This window comes from Carcharhinus amblyrhynchos, chromosome 9 (assembly GCF_965287045.1).
Source record: "Carcharhinus amblyrhynchos chromosome 9, sCarAmb.v2.hapA, whole genome shotgun sequence".
Classification (NCBI taxonomy): Eukaryota; Metazoa; Chordata; class Chondrichthyes; order Carcharhiniformes; family Carcharhinidae; genus Carcharhinus; species Carcharhinus amblyrhynchos.
The window spans coordinates 60,226,597-60,250,418 of record NC_137332.1 but is presented as its reverse complement, the minus strand read 5'-3'; the positions used below and the strand labels follow the sequence as shown (position 1 = coordinate 60,250,418).

Genomic DNA, 23,822 nt, shown 5'->3' with positions numbered 1-23,822 from the left:
TTTCAGTTGAAAGGAAAGGATAATTGACCGTGACCTAATGATAAAGTAACTTTTTGAAACCACACTCGCAACTCAAAGAGGCACAGAATTGGCAAGTTTAGCTTTACAGAAAACATATACTTGCTCTAATGAATTTCCTGGCAGATTGTAAAGAACGCGAAAAATATTTTCACTATGCACAGGCAAAATGCACAAAATATTCAACAGGAATGACTCAGAGGCCAGTAACATGATCATCAATTTGATTTTATTTTAGTTTTATATCAGTAACAGCTTTTTACCTACATTCCTCATATATTCATCTTTAAAGTCAATCCTTTTGAAAATTAGTATAAAAATATAACGAATTAAATCTGGCAGTCTGCAACAAATTGCTGTGCATAAGGCCGTTATTCTGTGCAAAGACTTGGCTCAAATTCACACATAAGCCAATGGCAATAATCTCTGGCCTAAACAGATTACAATACACTTCTCAAACATCACTAGTGTTATTTCATTATTATGTTCCATTTGCATTAAATCTCAACTACCTGACAACAAAAAATACACAAATGTTATGCACTGTGCTGCCCCAAAACGCTTAATCATCATTAGAATTTCAATGGATTACGATGATGTGATTCAGATCATGTAGAAATAGATACTATACATCTCACAAATATCACAAAGCTACACTGGCTATATCCTTATTTAGTTCAAGAAATTTAATACAAGCCTCAGTGACTTTGCAGACGTCAGCAGAGAGTCCAGTGATGTTGCGGGTGATGTACGGGAGGACCCCAGGGGTTGCCTGGATGTAATAGGTAATCTGAAAAATAAAAGATAAGTAGCTCCATTATCCTCAGGCACTGACAACAAATCAACTCTGTGCTACGACCTAATTCTTTCCCTTTCATTCCAATCAAAGTAGGAACACAGTTTCCAAGTACAGATTTTGAGGAATTCCCCCAGTGGCTGCTTTGTACTGAAGCCATATAAAAATGAGAATGTCAGGCCTGCGTACTATGATGGCTGATCCTAGTGGTAGGAATGAGCCAGTGACAGTGACTATGGAACCATAAGTCTTAAAGGAAAGGGGGAATAGACTTGCACAGAAATAAACTTATCGCTTAGGTGTCACATTTTAACAGCAATTGTTTGGTTTCCTTGCATTTTGCTTCCTTTGGATAGGTGAGGGGAGGGTGGGAGTTTGAAAGCAATCTAAATGTCTTTTCTGTTCGCAAAATGAGCCCACTGAATTACTGGAAACACCTATACATTTGAATTAAAGTTAACTCTGAACCACTTCAATGTTAACAGAGAGATAGGATGTAGTATATCAGTGAATGTAGTTTTCGCATCTTGGTCCTTCTGGAGTTTTGCACTTAGCATTTCAGCAATAATTCACATGAAGGGCTTATTTCCTGAATTGGTTATCAGTTAGAAGTTCTGTCCTCATGTTCTGAATTCTTTCATTTGATATCCAATCAATCTTTTTGAATTTGTTTTTGCAGGAAGATAAGGAAACAGCAATGTTATTTAGCCATGGCTGTCTCACTTTGCTGTTAAGGGTATTGGTCTCAAAACAAGACCTCCAATATCACATTTCCTACAGTATTGCCACTGCATAGAAGTGGCACCATTTCAGATCTGAAATGTGTTAGTGCAGTCTACTACCTGGTATCACCTCCCTTGCTTCTGCTGGAGAATTTAAAATGCACACTTTTGAAACAGATTACGTTCCAATAACAAGCCAAACAGCCTCCATAAATAAAAGGAAAACTTACACCACACCCACAGTCAGATTCCAATTAACAATCATTTCTCTGTTAAAGAAAAATATTTATATCTGTCTATCTGACTTATTAAGTAAATAATATATTTGGATCGATTGATGACCGTAGTTTATTAATGTGCTGGAGACCCCTTACCTTAGTGTGGGTGTCATCTTCCTCCCAAAGTGTAAAGCCAGCACACAACACTTCACTCCTGACAAGGTCCTTAGTTGGTGGAGCTGCAGGGAGACTGACTGATCGGAGCGCTATCAAATATGGATCCCTAGGAAGAAAGTTTACAACAGCAGATTGAATACTTCTATCAATGCTGAATGATATAGTGAGGTGACAAATTGGGACATTTCACTCATACTTTGATCCTTTAAAGCCAACAACCAACTCGAGGAATTAACACAAGTTAGCAATCTTAGAATAAAAGTTGCTACACGATAAGTTAGCTTTCTCACTTGGCTATTAAAACCAGTGCAGTGTTTCAGGACTGGTGTCCACCACAGGCTTTGCCCTGGTCCCAGATTAAAGCCTGAGGGTCATTTGCATCTCCCAGGCAGACTGTGCAGTCTCTACATGGAGTCTGTTTGGAAGGACAAGGGAACTTAACAGAGAGATGTCTTGGAGAACTGCTGCAGAATAATTTGGCAGGTGACCATTTAAAAAGTTTAATTTTTATTTTGCACAGGTAGATCTACAGCTCATGGTGCCCCATGTTCATCTGTATTTCTGCTCCTCCCAACCTCATGCCGCTCCCCGACCCCATCCTCACCTACAGAATGCAAAGGCAGAAGCCACAAAAATATACAAACCGATCACCGCCTTTTAATGTGTAAAAATGTGCCAATATAAATAATTGCGATGCGAGTCTTGAGGCATGCAATGAGATGTAAAAAAAAAATCAGTCAATGACATCCCTGTAGCAGGATAGTGGCTTTGTCTGGCAGGATTCTGTTCTTTGTCATTTAGCATTTTCGTTTAAACTTCTATCAAAAGGCACCCGGAATAAATCAACAGTTTTCTTCAGAAATTTACCTCTATGCTGCAATGGCACCGTATTGTCACAAGTAACACTGGCACTCTCAACAATGATCTTCTCTTTCCCCTTTAAAGTGATTTCATTGTCTCTAGTTTCAGCAAAAAGTAACTTCCTGTATGCTTCTCATTATCAGAGTGATCTATATTTCTTTGTTATTATTAGTGCCTCTGCTTCCACTGAGCTGTAGTAATTTCAAACTTGCATGACAAAACTTTTAACTGAGCTAACAATTGCAGCATTCAATAAAGTTGTATCAGCATTTTGCAGTAATTTGCTGATGGCACCAAATGGTTCCACAAAAGAGTAATAACAATATTGTACGTTTCAAACTTCTTTAAGGATCTTGCTTCAGCTTTCACACACTTTTTCTGAATTTGATGTGGCTATGTCTAATAAGGAAAACAACATCTGCACGTGCTGACCACCAGGTGTTACAAATTCTTTTGATGGTCAAGCATTTTCCATTTGTCTGCTCCTAACACAACTGCAGCATATTCCATTAATGCATGGAAACTGAAAAAAAAAGCATACACATATTGAACAAAATCAAAAAATGCACAGCTTCTTTGCAGGATCCAGCTGCAGCACTGCAGATTAAATTCAAGGAGAGACTGGAACGTGGGATAAATAATACACAGGGGCTTGCATTGTTCAGTCTTGCTTGTAGATCTGAATATTTGCGGCATTGTCGAAGATCTGCCAACAACAATTTTTGGTGTACAAACTTAAATTTGCTGTGGTTTCCGAGACAGTTTTCTCCAGACACGCAGAAGTGTGGGATTGTAGCTGGACAAAACAAGAAACTGCTCTCCAACTTCACCACCGCTGGTCACATATGTCAATGTCAATTGATCCATATGACTCATGTGGACCAATTATAATGGAATAGTATTTGGCATCTTTTACTTCATTAGTGAATTGGTTCCTGAACCGCTGTACCATTATAGTGATGAAGTCATTGTAGGCTTGGTATATTAAAAAATTGGTCTTCCCTGATCCACAATACTTTTAACTTTTCAAATGATCTTTGAAAAGCTTAAATTCACTGAAATATTCAAGGCAGGCTAAAAAATTACCTCTTTGATTTGACAATGACAATACATCATGTCCTCTTGGAGGTAGTCCCAAAGAAGACAGCAAATTGACAGTAGCAACAACACACCTCAACACTTTCCTTCAATAAGAACGCTCCTTTTCAAACTGAGCCAATAACGCAGAATCAATTCTTCCAGATAATTTACATATTTGAATGAACACACACATTACTTTAATATGACCTTTGGAAGTTTCATGATCAACAATATCTTTTCCAATATTTCTCCAGTTAAGAGTACCCATCAATGAATGTGTGCTTCCCTTTACTAGAATTAGGGAATAATTTGTAAATGTAACAGGAGACTACCTAGGGATTTCTGAAAAAAATCAATTCCTAATTTTTGACACCCCATTTCTCTTCACTCTCAGAAAATGGGACTTATGACAACTTCTAACTGGTCCTCCTCCTCCAATCTCAAACACTTTTCTCAAATTTTCCATCTTACCTAGGTTTTCAGGTCCAGTTAGTGTGAAATATTCTATCATATTTAGTGCAACAAATTTTGGCCATAAGACAATGTCTTGAAGGTAGGTTTCTTCTCACTTCAACAGAAAAATCAGCAATTTCTTGTAATTCCATTGTCTTTTCAGAGTCAATCACTTGTTCAACTTTTCCAGGAGATGTGATTTCTCTGGAAATCGGCAAGTCGAAGTCATCAGATAATTCATCCATCTTTTTGGATGAGGTTGAATGTGCAGTTTGTGCACTGTTTAATACTTCAAACTTTTTAAAAAGTAAAGCGACAAACTATCTTTTTGCCTAGTTTTGTCCTCTTTCCTCACTTCAATTTTCTATGTTTTTGACAGTCAGATTGATAGTGTCGCTTCATGTTGCTGAAGAAACTGATCTTGATTTTAGACAGCTAATAAAGCGTCTGGAAGAGCAGGCGTTTGCAGTCAATCCCATGTTTTTATTGAGTTCAAGCTCTGAAAAAATTGGATTCATTTTTCAACTATGAAGCTGTGATTCTGATCATGAATTTCAAACAACACTCACTCTAATCCTCCTCTGTTCATTCCCTTACAAACTCTCCCTTCCCATGGACCCCCAACCCCATCATAAACTCTCCTTCCATCCATAATTCAGTACGGCCCTCACGTAGTCTCCTTCCCTGCAAGTCTGCACCCAATTCCCTCATATTCATCTCCTCTCCCACCCCCACCCTCATATTCCTTCCTCCACCCCCCATGCCTCAGTCTCCTCCCTCCTCACAGTCTCCCATTCTCACTCACATCACTCGCCAGGGGTCTGCATTCTGCAAGGCAACTTTTATCACTTGCCACTGCCACTGCACCTCTCCCTCACCTCAGGGCTTCATCACGTGCTTGTTACTGATAGCTGGTTTGGGTCCACTCTACTGCTGGCACAATCTAGCACTTGGCTCCTATTGGCTTAATTCGGGGTGTCATGCCAGTTTCTATTGCTGGCCTGGGTCCATTTGTGCCGGTGCCTGGTGCAAACACGCTCATCTCTTTGTGGCTTGATTTGCAAATCTCAGTACTTAATACCTCATTGAGTGCACTTCTTCCTCGCCTCTCGTTGTGGTCTTGCATGCCTCAACAAGTTAACCATTCATTCGTTACCAGTTTTCCTGTTCTTTCAGACTCCCCAATCAGAGTGTGATTTCCCTCTGCATTTGCTGCTGTTAGGCTCATTTAAACTTGTTTGTGCCTATCAGCAAATGTAGAGTAATCAGCCTCTGATTGGATACCCAATGCACTGGCCCACCCACCACCACCATCTGCTCGGCCCCTCCCATTGCAACTGCACCTCTGATTGTTTGTATTAAATTTTACAATTTAGCACCTAGATCTAACCAATCTGTTTGTCATTTACTAGCAATAATTAGAATCTTGTAACTAATTACTTCTTCTAACAAAATGCAAATTACTTTTTAAGGTACAGGATGACTTAACTTGAACATGGAAAGGGACAGAATGACCTGTCCAGAGGAAAAAAACTGCCAACATGTCAATTGCTCAATTCTTCACATCCCAAAAAAAAGTGGGAGGTCAGGAGTAGGTCATAAAGCTCCATATTCTGAGATGTAAGCTATATCAGTAAGGTACTGTTATAGTGCAACCTCTCCAGCAGCAGAGTAATCCAGATAGCAACTTTTGGATTTCTGTGTTTAACTGCACATGTACATAATTCTAGAAGTTGCTGTGCAATGCATTTATAACATTGAGGGCTGTTAACCTCTTTGTTAGTCCCAATGCACAGTCCAGGCCATTGTTATTTGTGGAGGGGAGGCATGGCAGCGTGATAGAAAAGCACCTGATAAAGTGACATGTGATGTGAATGTGCAGTCAGCTATAGAAAGTGGCACAGTCATTTCGGTAACGTGCTGCTGTACATTTGTTGACAAATACAAGTATTGCTTAGAGGGAAATGCAAGTCATTTTGTAGGAAGTAAAATAACCTGAACTCATGTAAATCTCAAAAAATATCTGCTCTTCTTGGGAGAATGAGTAAAAATGATTAAGCTACTTAAGCACGTCAAAAACACAAAGTGAAATTACCCAACAGCACAAGGCACTCTACGAGACGCCAACAACACAAAATCCTGAAAGTTGCTCCCTTTGCTGACAGAAGGGGAGATCACATGATAGATGACATCATCCTCATCCACCTTTTGGATCAACTCAAATTTCCTTGGAAGAAACATAAAAGGATTAGAAATGGTGAGAGTTTGTGTGCTTTTCTGTGTGCAGGGGTTTTAATGCATGGAACTTTCAGACTCAATTTGAAACCACAATATTAATCAGAGTCAGTTTTTACAGATTTGAGTGAAACACATTGTTACTATTTGTTTTTATTCGTTCATGGGATATGGGCATCGCTGGCTGGGCCAGCATTTATTGCCCATCCCTGAGATAAATGCTTTGGCTCTGGAGTCACAGAATCCTACAGTGCAGAAGGAGGCTGTTCGGCCCATTGAGTTTGCACCAACACAATCCCACCCAGGCCCTATCCCCATAACCCTATGCATTTATTCTAACCTATTCCCCTGACACTAAGGGGCAATTCAGCATGGCCAATCTACTTAACCTGCACATCTTTGGTGTCACATATGGACAGATCTCCTTCTGAAAGGACATTAGGGTACCAGATGGGTTCTTATGACCATTGACAACAGTTTCATGGTCATCATTAGACTTTTAATTCCAGATTTTTATTGAATTCAAATTTCACTATCTGCTGTGGTGAGGTTTGAACCCTAGTCCCCAGAGTATTACCCTGGGTCTTTAGATTACTAGCCCAGTGACGAGACATCTGCTTCCTTCATTCCCATTGGTTTGAACCATTTCCCTCCATTACCTGAAAGGTCCCACAAAGAAAAACTTTTATTCCCTTTACAGAATCTTCCAGCAAAGGAAGAGGTCATTCAGTCTCAATTGCTCTATGAAAAAACTGTCCATTTTGTTTCATTCCCAAGCCCTTTCTCAATTCTTGATTAATCACTTCCCTTTTGAAAGTTGGAATGGATTTTGCTTCTGTCTCGGCTCCTGGCCCTAACTACAGGGCAATTATTTCTCCCAGTATCTTTCTTTGGTGCTGGTGTTAATGACTCAATGTCTGGAGGAAGGAGGGGCACTAATCAAGTTGAATAGTGAGTTGCACCCATCAAGCAAGCAGTGAGTATTTAATCACACTGCACATTGTACCTTGTAGGTGGTGGCAATTTTTTGGGAGCAGAAGGTGATTTGTTGATTTCAGAACACCCAGGCTCTGACCTGTACAGCATTTACATGTCCAGGTCAATTAAGTTTCTGGACAATGACCCAAACTACTCACCCCCCCCAAAGCTGTTAATGGTGGTTGACTATGTGATGGGAATGATATTGAATGTCATGGGGAAGTGGTTCAGTTACCATGTCCGACGAAACATTTTGACCATATCCACTGTGGCTGCTAATCAAGATCCCAAGGATACTGAAGGAAGTGAGAATGGAAATTGCAGAGTCACTGGTCGTAATATTTCTCTAGACTCAGGGAGGTGCCAGAGGCCTGGGGAATTGTGAATGTTACCTCCTTGTTCAAAAAGAGCTGTAAGGATAAGCCCAGCAATTACAGACCAATCAGTTTAACATGATTAGTGGGAAGCTTCAAATTATTTGGGATTGAATTAGAAGATGGAAAAATATGGGTTTGCTAGCAAGAGGCAGCATGGAATACTAAAGGGAAAATCATGCTTCACTAATTTACTGGAATTTTTTGAAGAGGTAACACTGAGGATGGATGTGGGTAGTACTGTTGATGTGCCGTTTGTGGAATTACAAAAGGCATTTGATACAGTGCCTCACAACAGACTTATGGGTTCATGGAGTAAAAGGAGCAGTGGTAAAATGGATACAGAATTAACTAGTTATTAGGAAGCAGAGAGTAATGGTCATTGGGTATTTTTAAGGCTGGAAGAAGGTTTGTAATGGAGTAACCCAGGGTCAGTGTGAGGACCAATGATTTCCCTGATATATATTGATGATCTAGGGTACAATTTCAGAGTTTCTGGATGATATGAAACTTGGAGGCATTGTAAACCTTGAGGAGGACAATGTAGAACTTCAAAAGGACATGGGCAAGTCTGTGGAGCCAGCAGACAATGTGGAGAAGTGTGAAGTGATGTGTTTTGGGAAGAACAACATGGGTAGACAGTATAAAATATGGGCTACAACTCTAAAAGATGAGAGGGCAGGAGCAGAAGGGACCTGGGGACATGTGTGCATAGATCACTGAAGGTTGCAGGACAAATAAAAAGTTTAAAGTTTATTTATTAGCCACAAGTAAGCCTTCATTAACACTACAATGAAGTTACTGTGAAATTCCCCTAGTCGTTACAGTTCAGCGTCTATTTGATTAATGCACACCTAACCAGCACATCTTTCAGAATGTGGGAGGAAACAGGAGCACCTGAGGAAACCTATGCAGACATGGGGAGAATGTGCAACAGACAGTGAGCCAAGCTGAGAACTGAACCCGGGTTCCTGACACTGTGAAGCAGCAGTGCTAACCACTGCGCTACCATGGAGAGAACAATTAATAAAGTTTCCTGAGCTTTATTAATAGGGACATAGAGTATAAGAGCCAGGAGGTTATACTGAATTTGAGCAGGACACTAATTAGACCTCCGCTGGAGTATTGTGTACAGTTCTTCACTTTAGAAGGAATGTGGATGCATCAGAGAGAGTGCAGAAGCAGCTTGCAAGAATGGTTCCAGGGATGAGAAACTTCAATTATAGGGACAAGATTGGAGAGGTTGGCACTGTTGCCTTGGGGAGAAAGTGGCTAAGAGAAGATTTGATAGAGTTGTTCAAAACCAAGAAGAGGCTGGACAGAGTAGATAGGGAAAAACTGTTCCCGCTCGTAAAAGAATCAAGAACGAGAGGGCACAGATTTAAAGTGATTTGCCAAAAAGCAAATGAGGTATGAGAAAATCTTTTTCACAGAGTGAGTGATTTGGGCCCAGAGTGTTCTGCCTGGAAGTGTGGTGGAGGCCAGTTTAATCGAGGCATTCAGGATGACATTAGATGATTATTTGAATAAAAACTATGTGCAGGGATACAGGGAAAACACAGTAAGAAGTCTCACAACACCAGGTTAAACTCCAACAGGTTTATTTGTAGCAAAGGCCACTAGCTTTCAGAACTGGCTGTTCCTTCGTCAGGTGGGTGGCAAACACTAATGGCGTTTGCTACAAGTTACTTTAACCTGGTGTTGTGAGACTTCTTACTGTGTTTACCCTAGTCCAATGCTGGCATCTCTACATCGTACAGGAAAAGACAGGAGAATGGTACCAGGCCGCAATGCTTATTTGGAGAGCTGGTGCAGACATGCTGGGCTAAGTGGCCTCCTTTGGTGCTGTAAAAATTCTGTGATTCTGTGGTACTATGAGCTACACCTTTCCCTTCCATTACCCCTTTGCACTGTCACTGATGCTGACTCCTATTTTATGGTGATTTTCTTACTGGTAATGGGTATCCCATTCGTGCCGACGGCTCATATCAGACAAAAGCGTGAAAACTTGCTTGACGTTTACAGAAACGGACATTTCCACCTTGAAGGACAGGAACTGACCTTCCTCCAGGGTGAAGAGTTTAGCCTAGAAAAAGGAAATTAACTTCATTTCCTGAACAGATGATTGCTTGGAAATCCCTGAACTCTTTATGTTGCTGCTATGTTAGTTTAACTTGCCTTGTTCTGCGTGCAGTTCAAAACCCAGTTTTGTTTTGCAGCCAGCATTTTCAGTGCAGAGATGTTATTGTAGCTGAGGTAAACCTTAAACAATGACAACAAAAAAAAAATCAAACCAGTCACTTCAAACATCAACTGAATAAAGAAGGTTCCAGCTCGGATACTGGTCAGTACCTGGATACCGGAACAGCTGAGAGCTGTCACAGGCATAAGTATTCTTGAGAAGCCAGCAGGGGATCGCAACAGAAAATCAGCCATATTCTCCATTCCTGATCGCTATCCATGACTATTTGTTAGCATTGTGGGGAGACAAGACTGGCCTAAGCTTTGATGTTCACCACAGTTAAACGGCTTTTTACATAAAGACGGGGTACTTGAATGAATTATTGGAGGACTGCTGCTGTCTGCTGAGCAAGACCCCACCAAGAGTCAGCTCCCTTCAGAGAAAGGGGGATAGAAAAAAAAGCAAGACAAACATTGAGTAATATTAACAAAACATCAATGTTACGAGTTATAAAAACAGGACTGCAACACGAAGCTGGCCGGAGGCCTGGCTGATTCCATTTGACTTGGACAACACAAGTCAGTGAGACAGCTGGACTCAGTATTGACAGCATTTATTGCAACATAGCAAAGGTCAAGGTGAAGCAAATTTGAACCTGCCTGTCTTATCTTCATCACACAAAGCTCAAGCTTCATTTTGGCACCAATTTGGTAGCTAGAACAGACAGCCATCTGAAAAAGGTTCTATGGATGATCAAAATGATTCAGTTTTTTGTGATTTTCACCTAGCCCTGGACTCCTGTGAGTACAGTAAAAAGTCTGACAACACCAGGTTTTAGTCCAACCTATTTATTTGATAATATACTCACAAGCTTTCGAGGGGTTACCCTCTTCGTCAGGTGAATGGAGAGTTCTGGCCTCAGACAGAGCATATAAAGCACAGACAGTTTAGAGATTACTGATTAAAATGCGAATCCTTACACCTAACCTGCTGTTCAAGACCTGAAGTGGCTGACAATGTGAGTGGTAGGAGCACTGATCACAGTTTAAAGAGATGTGTATTGTCTCCAGACAGTAAAGTGAGGTTTTGCAAACCCAGGCAAGTCACGGGGGTTACAGATAGTGCGACTTACTGTACTGTCTGGAGACAATACACATCTCTTTAAACTGTGATCAGTGCTCCTACCACTCACATTGTCAGCCACTTCAGGTCTTGAACAGCAGGTTAGGTGTAAGGATTCGCATTTTAATCAGTAATCTCTAAACTGTCTGTGCTTTATATGCTCTGTCTGAGGCCAGAACTCTCCATTCACCTGACGAAGAGGGTAACCCCTCGAAAGCTTGTGAGAATATTATCAAATAAATAGGTTGGACTAAAACCTGGTGTTGTCAGACTTTTTACTGTGTTTACGCCAGTCCAACGCCGGCATACCCACATCATGACTCCTGTGAGTATGCATGCTGAATCATTAATACAAGAATAGTCAACTAAATTGTCATCCTGTCCAAAACACTGAACAGTAAAATAAGAATGAGCATCCAAAGATTCCAGCTGTCAATAGGGAGGCACATGGGCATAAAGCAACAGACAGAAAGATAACTTACTTAATGACAATAACAAACATTCATACACTGTAATCTATCTGTAACAAAATGGCAAGTTACCTGATTGCTGGGGTCCCAGGGGACAGATAGTGGGACTTCAGTTTGTTTACATGAAATTATGTATTTTCTGAAAGAAAAAAATGGATTTTCAAATTCCGTAAAAAAAATTTGCAAAATACACTTCACTTGTCCGGTTCAAGTCCGGATGATCTGGAGGAATTTACAGCGCACCATCTTTACCCAACATTCCATAATCCTAATTATATTTTACAATTCATCCATGACACTCAGAACAAGTAGGCCTGTTTTCAGACTTTAAGGCCCTGATTTTGCCAGCACGCCCACCCTGAGGCTCTCAGAACGGCATTCTCCATTGACCTCTGACACAATCTTACGAACCTCAGGCGGGCATGTGGGTAAAATTCCGGCCTAAGTGTTGGACTTGGTTCCACGATATTGTACTTTCCTCTACGTCAGAAGGTCAGAGATTCAAACCCACCCTCCAGTGACATGAGCAAATAAACCTCAGCTGATACTGCACTGTAGTGTTGGACTTTTGAAGATGACACCTTTCAGATGACATGTTAAACTGAGGTGCCATCTGACCTGTTGGCTGGATGCAAATGGATCACTATTTGAAGCGAAGTAGGGGAACTCCTCCACAACTGTCCTCCCCAAAAACAGATGATTTGGTTTTAGCTGATTGTATACTCAGGGCTGTTTTTGGTGCTTTTCTGCGTGCAAATTGATTACTATGTGCTATATATTTAAGAGATTTGTTGACTGTGCAGGAGCTAGTCACATGATTTGATGGTGATGTCACTGGGGTGTTTCTTTAAATCATCTCCAGAAGTACGAACTTCCTTTATCCCTCGTGTTGTGAACACTACTAAGGAAGACTTAGTTAAATCTGAGTTGCCTGATGACTGTGTCGTGTACAAACAAACAGGAATAGACATCTTCCTGATTGTGTACAGTAATGAATAGTGTATAGTGCTGTGCCTAGAGTGTTATTATCCAATGTCTAACTTTGTTGTAATGTGCTGTATGACCACTGATGTAAAGGGGGAGGGAGGTTATATGATTGCTTCAAAGAGCAGGTCTCATGATTTGATGGTTGTCATTGGAGTGTTTCACAGGCTCCTGCTTAGTTTCATCTTCTATCTGTGTAGAGAACATCTGTTCAATAAACATATTGTGCGGCATTTTGAATCAGTATGTGCAAACCACAATTTTTTCCTTTTTGCTAAAACTCATGACTCCAGCAGAGTTAGGACATTACACTATATTTTCCAGCATTAAGATAGTGGCTACACTTCTAAAACTGGCCGTGAAACACTATCAGAACATCCTGATTATGCAAAAGGTGCTACAATAATGCAGATTTTCTCTTTCTCATGAGTAGAAGGCAAGGTTACACTCAACATCAGGGCTCAGCATCACAGATTGAAACTGATTCCAACAACAGACTGTCAGATGGTTCGCTCTGGACTCTGCTACCGTGACACTGCATAAACCTCCTCAGATTGAGAAAATTCAGAAAAATCAATATGCTCAACTAACAGCCTGGTGAAACTCGGCCCAAAGAATCCTGCATGCAAATCCCACCCCAAAACAATGGTGTTGCATGCAAATTTTATGGGTGTGGTCTTACCAGCTATTCACGCCACGCTCTTGCTGCAGCAACATTGGAGAATTTGGCATCCAGCCAAATCTCCGTTCACTGCAGTGTGATGGGAAAATCCTGCTGGTGTGAACGGCGGTAACATTCTGGCCATAGTACAAACAGGACACTGCCAGGAGGCAAATGGCATTTCCATTATTGAAGCTAGAAGAACTTGCGCTTACCATGTTCTAACATGCATTTGTTTCATTTACATAAAGATGGAAGGGGGACTTCTGGGATTAGCTGTTTCCAGCAGCTTTACTCTTTGCAAAACTCAAATATAACCTGATCAAATTTTCCACACAGGATGAACAATGTGTGCCCAAGAGGAAAAATATTGACACAGCCAATGGACCTTTATTGACTCGACAACAGCAACAGATTGCATTTATCCTGGGCCTTTAATGTAGGAAAACTCCCAAAGCACTTTGTGAATTCAGTGTTTATGTAGGGTAGGCTGTCAGGCATTGAGCTGCATCAATAGGAATTCCCCAGCCTTCTGTTCTCAGTACAGTACATGTGGTGTGGTTGCTATAATCAGTGCAAAGTGAAATTAAAGAGCAGATCAGCAGCTGGCCAAGTTTATTTGCATCACAGGCACCATTGGCTGTCTGTTTTAACCAGGTTTACAGTAGTGCTTTCTACTTGTTTGGCAACACATGCTTTACGTGAAGCCGATGGTAATTTTCCGGAGGGTTCACAGAGGGGGTCACTATGCAAAGTTCTATCCTGCTGCAATGTCCAAATAAAGAATGTGTGAGAGAATTGCTGTGGTGGTCAGCGCTGCTGCTCTATAAATACACTCACAGCCAAAGGGTTAGAGAGTTTAAGTTTACTAACCTATCAAGTCGTATTTTCTTTCGTGCACTTGCTTCTCGGTATCTTCTTTCTCCATCCTGTTGGGAGAAATGTGGTCAGTTACAGCAATAATCAACTGGCAATAGAACACCTTTGTACTGATTGTGGTCCCTTGGGCATTCTGCTCCCCTCTCCTCAACCAGCTCCCTCACCCCATTGGCTATCACACCTTCAGCTGTACAAGCTTCATACTCTGAAGTTCCCCTCCCAAATCCTTCCAACTCTTCTCCCTTTCTTCCATTCTTTGGAAAACCACCTCTCTGGCCACATTCACCCCTTCTAACATTTCCTCTGGCTTGGCATCCAATTTTTGATTATGCCTCTATGAGGCACTCTATCAAAGACACCACATAAATGCAGGCAATGGTAGTTTCTGTCCTCATGAACACTGTACGAAGCAATCACATTGAACTATGATAAGCAGGACTCTGAACTTGTACCAATGCTTGTACCTATCATTAAGGTGATATAGAACGTCCAGTTTGGAAACACACCATTTGGCTTAACTGTTCTGCTGAGTTGTCTACTTGATTGATTTGCAACAATATTGATAAATCAACTGGATGGTCATAAGAGTGGATCAGTAGAGGCTAACTGATACACCCCTAAAATAAAGGAAAATACTGCTGGAAATCTAAAACAAAAACAGAAAATGCTGGAAAAACTCAGCAGGTCTGGCACCATCTGTGGAGAGAGAAATAGAATTAATGTTTCAAGTCTATATGGCTCCAGACTTAAAACGTTAACTGTTTCTCTCTCCACACAGATGCTGTCAGACCTGCTGAGTCTTCCCAGCATTTGCTGTTTTTATCCTACATCATACCGCCTTTTAAAAAGATCACTCAATCTCATACGGATGTCACAGACCAGGTTGCCATTTACTGCCATCCTTAATTGTTCTGCTTGAGTTGTCACTTCAGAAGGCAGCTATGAATCAACCAAGATACATACAGACCATATTGGGAAAGGACAGCCAATTTCCTTCCCTAAAAGGTCATTAGTAAAAACGTGGACATTTTAAAGAATCCAACAGCTTCATCGCCATTTTTAGTGACACCAGATTTTTTGTTTTAGATCTTTCTGAAATGGAATTCAAATTTTCAAATTTTCCAAGTGGATTTCTTTGCTGAGACTTCTTATTGTGCTTATCCCAGTCCAACACCAGGGATTTGAGTTCACGTCTTCCATATTACTAGCTCAGTAAAATAAGCATGACACCACTATCCCCTGCAGTAAATCAGTACAGACTAGTAACTGAACTTCTCCAGTCAAGGTATAATTAAAAACTCAGAGCCAGTCAGCTCTATCTGCCTGGGCCTGATGTGAGACTGAATCAATTACATGTCTCCCAGCAAAATGCTTGGGCTTTGTAGGTGCAGATAGAAAGTTTCACTTCCCATCTATATGCATGGAAGTTGGCAAACTGAGTGCAGCTTGTGTCCAAAGTGAGATCATACGTAAGTGTAGATTGCACCGCACTTACCCCTGGTTCTGGCTTAATGCGAGGCAGTGTGCTGAGCTCCCCATCTTTGCCCAGCATGACGTAAGTCAGAAAAGCACTGTTGATATGTGTCTTCCGATCCCAGTCTTCCTGATGGTAGGCTTCTGCACAGATACCAACTTCAAAGCTAAAAAGCACCCCAGAGATTTAGAAATAGTCTTGGCGGGATCTTGAGTGACTTCATTATAATTTTAAAAAATTAAACAGTTGTGTTTATATTTACAAATAACTGAAATACATTATTACACTGGGCATATACATCAGCAAAGTGGGAATCTGCTTCAAATGCTATTGGCTGTTTACAAAGTTTACCACAGGTTTAAGGTTTAAATGCTCAAATTTTCTACATTATTATAACAATAATCATGGTTGTCTCCCCTTCCCTCATCTCCCAAGTATGGTTAGTCTTTTCTTTAAACCATATCTTGTTACAGAAGTGTTTAGTTACTCTTTTCTCGACCTCCACATCATGATCTCAAAACAAACACCATACCAGATCCCTTCCACCTCCTCCTCTGTGGGCACTAATGTTGGTATACAATTCCATAGCTGACAAAAACCCCAGTAAATCACACTAAGTTAATCTTGAAATGCCGGCTCAGACAGCCAGTGTTAACGGGTAATTCAACAATGAGTAGTAACCCAAGCTTTGGTTTTAATCCCCTCCCTAGTCTAATCACGCAGCTGTAGCTCCTCCATCTACTCTGGTCTGCATGGCCATTACCCACTGAATCAACAAGGAGCAAAGATTTCCCCTATGCATTACTGTCGTCCAGAAACTATTACAAGTTTAAAGTGTGATACTTATAATAAAATAAAACAGTTGCTGATAAATCCCACAGATATGTTTTATCCTCTTTCCATAGGATGTTGTGCTGGAGGGGTTGATCAACATAACAATTAAACTTTATAATAGGTGCAGCTCTTGATTAGCATTACCTCAGGAATACAAGGTAATTCCACATAAAGCTGCATTGTGCTATGTTTTATCAGCTCTGCCCTTGACCAAAGTTTTTTTTCCTCTTCTGATAAGACTTGATTATTGTGAAAGCAATGGAAAGATCTAATCAAAAGCAGGTTTAACCACCTGGCAAAACTCCAAAAGTGTTTCATTACATTTTGCAGCAAACACTTTCTCTGGCCATCAGCTTTCAGGGGCCTCTTTACATTGAAACCTATCATAACATCCAGATGCTCTTACTCTGAATATACTGAAAACACAGCAATTTAGAGAGCAGCCCATGCAGTAAGACAGTATAACCTCTCCTAACACTCACAACTATAACAGGCTGTCTTATCATCAACTACAGCAAGGTGAAGTTACACCAGCGTTTGTCCAGGTATAAAAAACTGTATTTGAAATCATAACAATCCAACTTTTACAACAACAATTAAAACAATTTGTATTTATATAGAAGCAAATTATTGCAGATGCTGGAATCTGAAACAAAACAGAAAATGCTAGAAAATCTCACAGGTCCGATAGCATTTGTGGAGAGAGAATATAGCCAACGTTCCGAGTCTGGATGACTGTTTATCAGAGTATTTATATAGCTCCCTTAACATAGCAAAATGTCTCAAAGTGTTTTATATAGCTGGAAAAATGTCACATTTCACAGCGTATGCAGGCGATGCCCAGCTCAACCAGATAACCCTCATTCAACCCAGTCACTATTCCTAATTTGTCTGATTTTCAGCACTGGATGAGCAAAATTCTTTCTATTAAATACTGGGAAGACCACACCCTGGGTAAAATGGCACCATAGAAAGTATTCTTTCTAGTTGTATCACAGCCTGATATGACTCCTGCTCTAACCAAGACCACAAGAAACTACAAACGGTTGTGAACGTAGCCCAGTTCATCATGCAAACCAGCCTCCCGTCCATTGACACTGTCTACACTTACCACTGCCTCAGAAGAGCAGTCGGCATAATCAACGACTCACGCACCCCAGGCATACTTTTTTCCACCTTCTTCCGTTGAGGAAAAGACACAAAAATCTGAGGTCACGGACCAAACAACTCAAGAATAGTTTCTTCCCTGCTGTCATCAGACTTTTGATTGAACCTATCTTATATTAAGTTGATCTTTCTCTACATCCTAAATATGACTGTAACACTACATTATGCACCCTCTCCTTTCCTTCTCCCTTATGTACTCATTGAGCGGTATGCTTTGTCTGCCTTTATGTCACTATTAACACCTGCTTTAGTCTTTAACTGTGATTACCACTGTCAACCATTGCCAGACCTGCTGAGATTTTCCAGTATTTTCTGTTTTTGTTTTAGATTTCCAGCATCCGAAGTATTTTTGTTTTATTAATATGAAATTCAGTCGTATTCTGATCACTTTTTTGCACAAGATCTTTTACCATGAGTTAATAATTACTAACTAAATCTGCTTCATTACACAATATTAGGTCTAAAGTAGCTTTATCCTTTATTAGTTCCACAATGTATTGTTCCAATAAACTATAGCAAAAACAATCTTCCAGACTACATTTAGCAACCTGATCTGTCCGATCTATATGAAGATTAAAGTCCCTCACGATTATTAAACTGCCTTTGTAACAGGCTCTAATTATTTCATGCTCAATGCTCTGACCAGGAGCCTATACATGTACCCATCAGAGATCTCTAAGTCTTGTTATTCCTCATCCCTATTTAAACAGATTCTGCTTTCTGATTTTCTGAACTAAGAAACTTTCCCACTACTCTGTTTATGCCATCCTTTACTATCAGAACTGTTTGTTCCTTTTCCATTCAGTCAGTCTTTTCAAAATGTTGTGTGCCCTGAAGTATTTATTTCCCTATCTCAATCATCATGTAACTATGTCTCTGTAAAGATAATTAATCTACACTGTTTATCTTTATGTGCCACTACTTTATCTATCTTATTAAAAATGCTTTGCGCATCCAGATAAAGAGCCTTTATTTTATTTTTACTGTTGCACTGTTAGTTCCATGATGTATTGTTTCAGTAAACTCTTTGTCCCTTTCTGTCTTTACACAGGTCGTCTTTCCCCAAAGCATCACTGTGCTTTGCTGCCTTGAGTTTTCACTTTAAGATTAGAAATTTCCCTTTAGCCAACCCTTCTGCCCCTTTTAGTTTAATCCCCTAGCAATAGCTGTAATTATAAACTTGCCAGGACTCTGTGCCCGTCCCAGTGGAATAGCTGCCCTTTCCCCAGCGCTGTTGCCAGTGCCCCATGAATTGAAACCCTCTTCTTCTTGCCCAAGCCACATCCAGGGCTGAGCTTTCAACTTTGTTGAACAATTTGAAATCTGCAGTTTTCTGAACAAATTCTGGAGACACAAGTCAGCAAGCAGCAGGAAAGTTAAAAGTACAAACAGCTGAATGAGTGCAAAGCAAAACCGCTCATCACTGTTGCCATTACTCATCAATCATTAACAACCACTAACCTCACATAGCTGTACAATAAAAACAGCGAGGTCAGAGGCAGGCCCAACTCTGATTTGTGGTTATGATGGGACCAATTATCACATACATAGGTTGACTGGTGTCTGAAGAGGCCGAGATGTGAAGCTTCATTCTCACCTTGTTTTAAATGCGTTGTTAACTATTGCCTTCAAATTTATGCGGTCCCCAACTTGTGAGGGTCCCCTGAAGTGGAACATGTCAATGGTCTTCAGCACTGGATGCCCCTTGCAGAAACGGCTACAAACATAATTAGGCAAAAATAAATAATTAAAGCTTTGCTTAATGAGCGAAAATTTAGTTGAAGATTAGTAAAATTCATGGAATTCTGCCATCCATTCACCTTTTCCAATTAGTACTACAGTATTACAGTTTTATTTCAACAGAGAAGTTTAGTTTCAAGAAGGAATATATTCAATAAAACTGAATTTTGATGTGAACACTGCCATTTCTATGCAGGGCTGTGCTCAGCATTACATACCAATACCTTAAATCCACTGGCCACAGGCAGATCACTGAAAAATCCCAGTTTAAGGCTCTGTCCCTTTGCAAACTCCCCCAAAATAGTGAACAAGATTCCTAGAAAATTCATCAATTTAAGTGAATAGTTAATTATTTAGCTGGATATGAGGAGGTATGGCTTCATTCGATTTAAACAACAAAGTCAAGGAGATAAGTGGTTAATTACCAGAGTGCATGGCTGTTCTGTGAAATGCAATTTACCATCAGGAAAAACTGATAAAGAGTGCCTTTTATAAAATGAGCTGTTCCATAAGAGCTGTGTCTTCAGAGCTACTACAATCTAATAAAGTTAATTTTTAAAAGCGCCAGGGACCTGGTTTTGATGCCCAGCTTGGGTCACTGTCTGTGCAGAATCTACACATTTCCCCATGTCTGTATGGGTTTCCTCTGTGTGCTCCTGTTTCCTCCCATAGTCCAAAGATGTACAGGTTAGGTGGATTGGCCATGCTAAATTCTCCCTCAGTGTACCCTAACAGGCGCCAGAGTGTGGTGACTAGAGGATTTTCACAGTTACTTCATTGCAATGTTAACGTAAGTATTCTTGTGATACTCATAAATAAACTTTAAAAAAAACTTGAAGTTAATTTATTTGTGTCACAAGTCATCTTTGGACTGCAAGATGAAACCGGTCCATCCAAAGGAAACCCATGCAGACACGGGGAGTATGTGCAAACTCCACACAGACAGTCACCCAAGCCGGGAATCGAAACTAGGCTCCTGGTGCTAACCACTGTGCCACCTTGCCACCCCATCTTGTGTATTACTAAATCATACAGACTAGAAGATTGCAGTTTGAATCCTGGGGTATGAAATGTTAGCTGATTTCAATAAGCACAGCAATTCCTCTTTCATTGACATTATCATCCCTGGATAAGGCTGAGGGGAGAAACAATTTTTATGATAAGAGAAATTCAAACTTCTAGATATTTGCTGAAAGGGTATGGCAAAAGTTCACACTTTTAAACCTTTGACTCTAAAATATGACTAAAAATACTATTGACTAAACATAATTTTATTTTGGCAGCTTATACTTTAAACTATGTTAGTAGAGATTCTTTATGACTTATACCTATCCATAAAAAAATAAAGTTCTTATCACAAAATGTTTATGTTTGTTCCCAGCTTCCAATGGAGTTGCTTCCTTTTCACATTCCCAGCCGAGGGATTTTTAATCCCAGAACTGGTTTTCACTGTAGGTGCTATGCTATAGACACCTTCTTATATTACCAAGCTAGGTGAATCTTCCAACCTCCTGTAACACCTTACAAACTTGGTCTTCAATCTGATTCCAAATTCTCACTTGTGTTCTATGTGATGAACATAAGAACAGAACATTAAGCATTTTCTCTGCTTAAGGTGCAGACCTGGCTGATTTCATTTTGTGTTTTCTCTCCTTCTCAGTTGGCTGCAGACCACAAGAGAACTACAACTGCTGTCTGTCTGTGATGTGCCCAAGTTAATGGGGAAGCCTGCAACCTAAAAATCACTTCCTCACACTTTTCCCCATTTGCTCTGTATCCATTCTGAATCTGAGAAAGGAGATATAAATAGTTTGAGTCATGTTGAGATCAAAAAGGAGGTGGTATTGGGGTTCTTGAGAAACATTAAGGTAGACAAGTCACCAGTTGCTCATGGGATATACCCCAAAATATGAGAGAGGCAAGGGATCTTGAGAGAAATCTTTGCATCTTCACTGGCTACAGGGAGGTCCCAGAGGATTGGAGAATAACCAATGTTGTTCCTTTGTTTAATAATCCAGGTAATTACAGGCTGGTGAGCCTTATGTAGAGAAATTATTGGAGAGGATTCTTCAAGACAGGATTTACTCCCACTTGGAAATAAGTAGATGTATTAGCGAGAGGCAACATGGTTTTGTGAAGAGGAGGTCATGTCTCACTAATTTGATCGGGTTTATCGAGTATGTGACAATGATGATTGATGAGGGTAGGGCACTGGATGTTGTCTACATGGACTCCAGGTCCCTTATGACAGACTGGTACAGAAGGTGAAGTCGCATGGGATCAGAAGTGAGCTGGCAAGGTGGATACAGAGCTGGCTCGGTCATAGAAAGAAGTCTCACAACACCAGATTAAAGTCCAACAAGATTATTTGGTAGCATAAGCCACAAACCTTCGAAGCACTGCCCCTGTAAAGGCAGGACTTTAACCTGGTGTTGTGAGACTTTTTACTGTGCTTACCCCAGTCCAACACCAGCATCTCCACATCATAGAAGACAGACGGTAGCACTGGAAGGATGCATTTCTGAATTGTGACAAGTGGTGTTACTCAGGGATCAGTGCTGGGACCTTTGCTGTTCATAATATAAATAAATGATTTGGAAGAAAACGTAACTGGATTGACTAATAAGTTTGCAGATGACACAAAAGTTGGTGGATTTGCGGATAGCGATGAGGACCATCAGGGGATACAGCAGGATATAGATTGGTTGGAGACTTCGGCGGAGAATGGCAAACGGAGTTTAATCCAGACAAATGTGAGGTAATGCATTTTGGAAGGTTTAATATAGATAGAAAATTTACAGTAAATGGCAGAACCCTTAAGAGTATTGATCGGCAAAGGGTCTGGGTGTACAGGAACACAGGTCACTGAAAGTGGCAAAGCAGGTGGAGAAGGTAGCCAAGAAGGCATACGGCATGCTTGCCTTCATTGGCCGGGGCACTGAGTTTAAAAATTGGCAAGTCATGTCGCAGCTTTATGGAACCTTAGTTAGGCCGCACTTGGATTATAGTGTTTAATTCTGGCCACCACACTATCAGAAGGATGTGAAGGCTTTGGAGAGGGTACAGAAAACATTTACCAGGATGTTGCCTGGCATGGAGGGCATTAGCAATGTGGACAGGCTGGTTTATTTTCACTGGAACGATGGAGGTTGAGGGGCGACCTGATAGAAGTCTACAAGATTATGAGGGGCATGGACAGAGTGGATAGTCAGAAGCTTTTTCTCAGGGTGGAAGAGTCAAATACTAGGGGGCATAGGTTTAAGGTGCGAGGGGCAAGGTTTTAAGGAGGTATACGAGGCAATTTTTTTACACAGAGGGTGATGAGTGCCTGGAACTCGTTGCTGGGGGAGGTAGTGGATGCGTATAGAATAGTGAGTTTTAAGGGGCATCGAGACAAATACATGAATAAGATGGGAATAGAGGGATATGTTCCCCGGAAAGGCAGGGGGTTTTAGTTCAGTTGGGCAGCATGGTCAGTGCAGGCTTGGAGGGCCGAAGGGCCAGTTCCTGTGCTGTAATTTTCTTTGTTCTTTGTTCACATAGAAGTATTAATTCATTATATTTGATCTCAACTCCCTCTAGTCTTAGAAGCAAAGGAGTACTGTTTACAATTTAATAGCTATAATGCCTTCCTTGGTCAGTGGTCTATCCATGGGTTACTCAGTACCTGCTGCCGATATTTCCAAGTATAAATACCCTGCATTTGCCTCTCAATAAGACAATGAGTCTTCTTCAGATTGCTAACAATTAAACCACCCCAGGCTTACTGACTAGTAGCAGACTCAAGCAGAGGTCTTGTAGTCCCTTTCATTTACCCTAAAGTTACAGCCTGAAATTGTAGTAATCTTATAAGGCAATTTTATTGATCTCACAACTGCAATGCAATCATCCAGGGCTCCCACTCCAGATTGCTATCCAGTGGCTGATGTTGGAGAATGGACAGAAACAGATTCAACTGAAAATACCCAAACAAACACACTGAGGAATAAAGGCAGGAAATGGTGGAAGTACTCAGCTGACCAGACAGAATCTCTGGAGAGGAAAAACACAGTTAAAGTTTCAGATCGATGACCTTTTACCTGAACTGGGAAAAGTTACAAATGCAATAGGTTTTAAGCAAGAGAAGCTAAGGAGGACAGCGTCCCTGAAATGTTACCCCTGCTTCTTTCTCCACACAAGTTGACTGAACTGCTGATTATTTTCAGCATTGTTGACATTGGAAAGTAAAACGAAGGAGGTGCCAGTTTACACAGAATGTCTAGTCTATTACTGTCACAAGTAAGCCTACATTAACACCGCAATTAAGTTATTGTGAAAATCCCCGAGTCGCCACTCTGCTGCTTATTCAGGTACACTGAGGGAGAATCTAGCATGGCCAATGCACCTTATCAGCGCGT

General features: G+C 40.7%; 1 protein-coding gene across 5 annotated transcripts in view; it reads right to left on the bottom strand.

The window, feature by feature from the left end:
- Positions 1 to 230: 230 nt before the first annotated feature.
- Positions 231 to 23,822, bottom strand: part of acot11a (acyl-CoA thioesterase 11a) — a 70,255-nt gene continuing 46,663 nt past the window's right edge. For all 5 annotated transcript variants that reach the window (XM_080195792.1, XM_080195790.1, XM_080195791.1 and 2 more), the window contains 9 exons: positions 19,283 to 19,402; positions 15,706 to 15,850; positions 14,205 to 14,260; positions 11,759 to 11,825; positions 10,091 to 10,174; positions 9,865 to 9,998; positions 6,421 to 6,552; positions 1,911 to 2,037; positions 231 to 808 (listed from right to left, as the gene is read on the bottom strand). In XM_080195792.1, the coding sequence (XP_080051918.1) occupies positions 662 to 808; positions 1,911 to 2,037; positions 6,421 to 6,552; positions 9,865 to 9,998; positions 10,091 to 10,174; positions 11,759 to 11,825; positions 14,205 to 14,260; positions 15,706 to 15,850; positions 19,283 to 19,402 (1,012 nt within the window). In that variant the 3' untranslated portion in view covers positions 231 to 661. The remainder of the gene's footprint in view (positions 809 to 1,910; positions 2,038 to 6,420; positions 6,553 to 9,864; positions 9,999 to 10,090; positions 10,175 to 11,758; positions 11,826 to 14,204; positions 14,261 to 15,705; positions 15,851 to 19,282; positions 19,403 to 23,822) is intronic.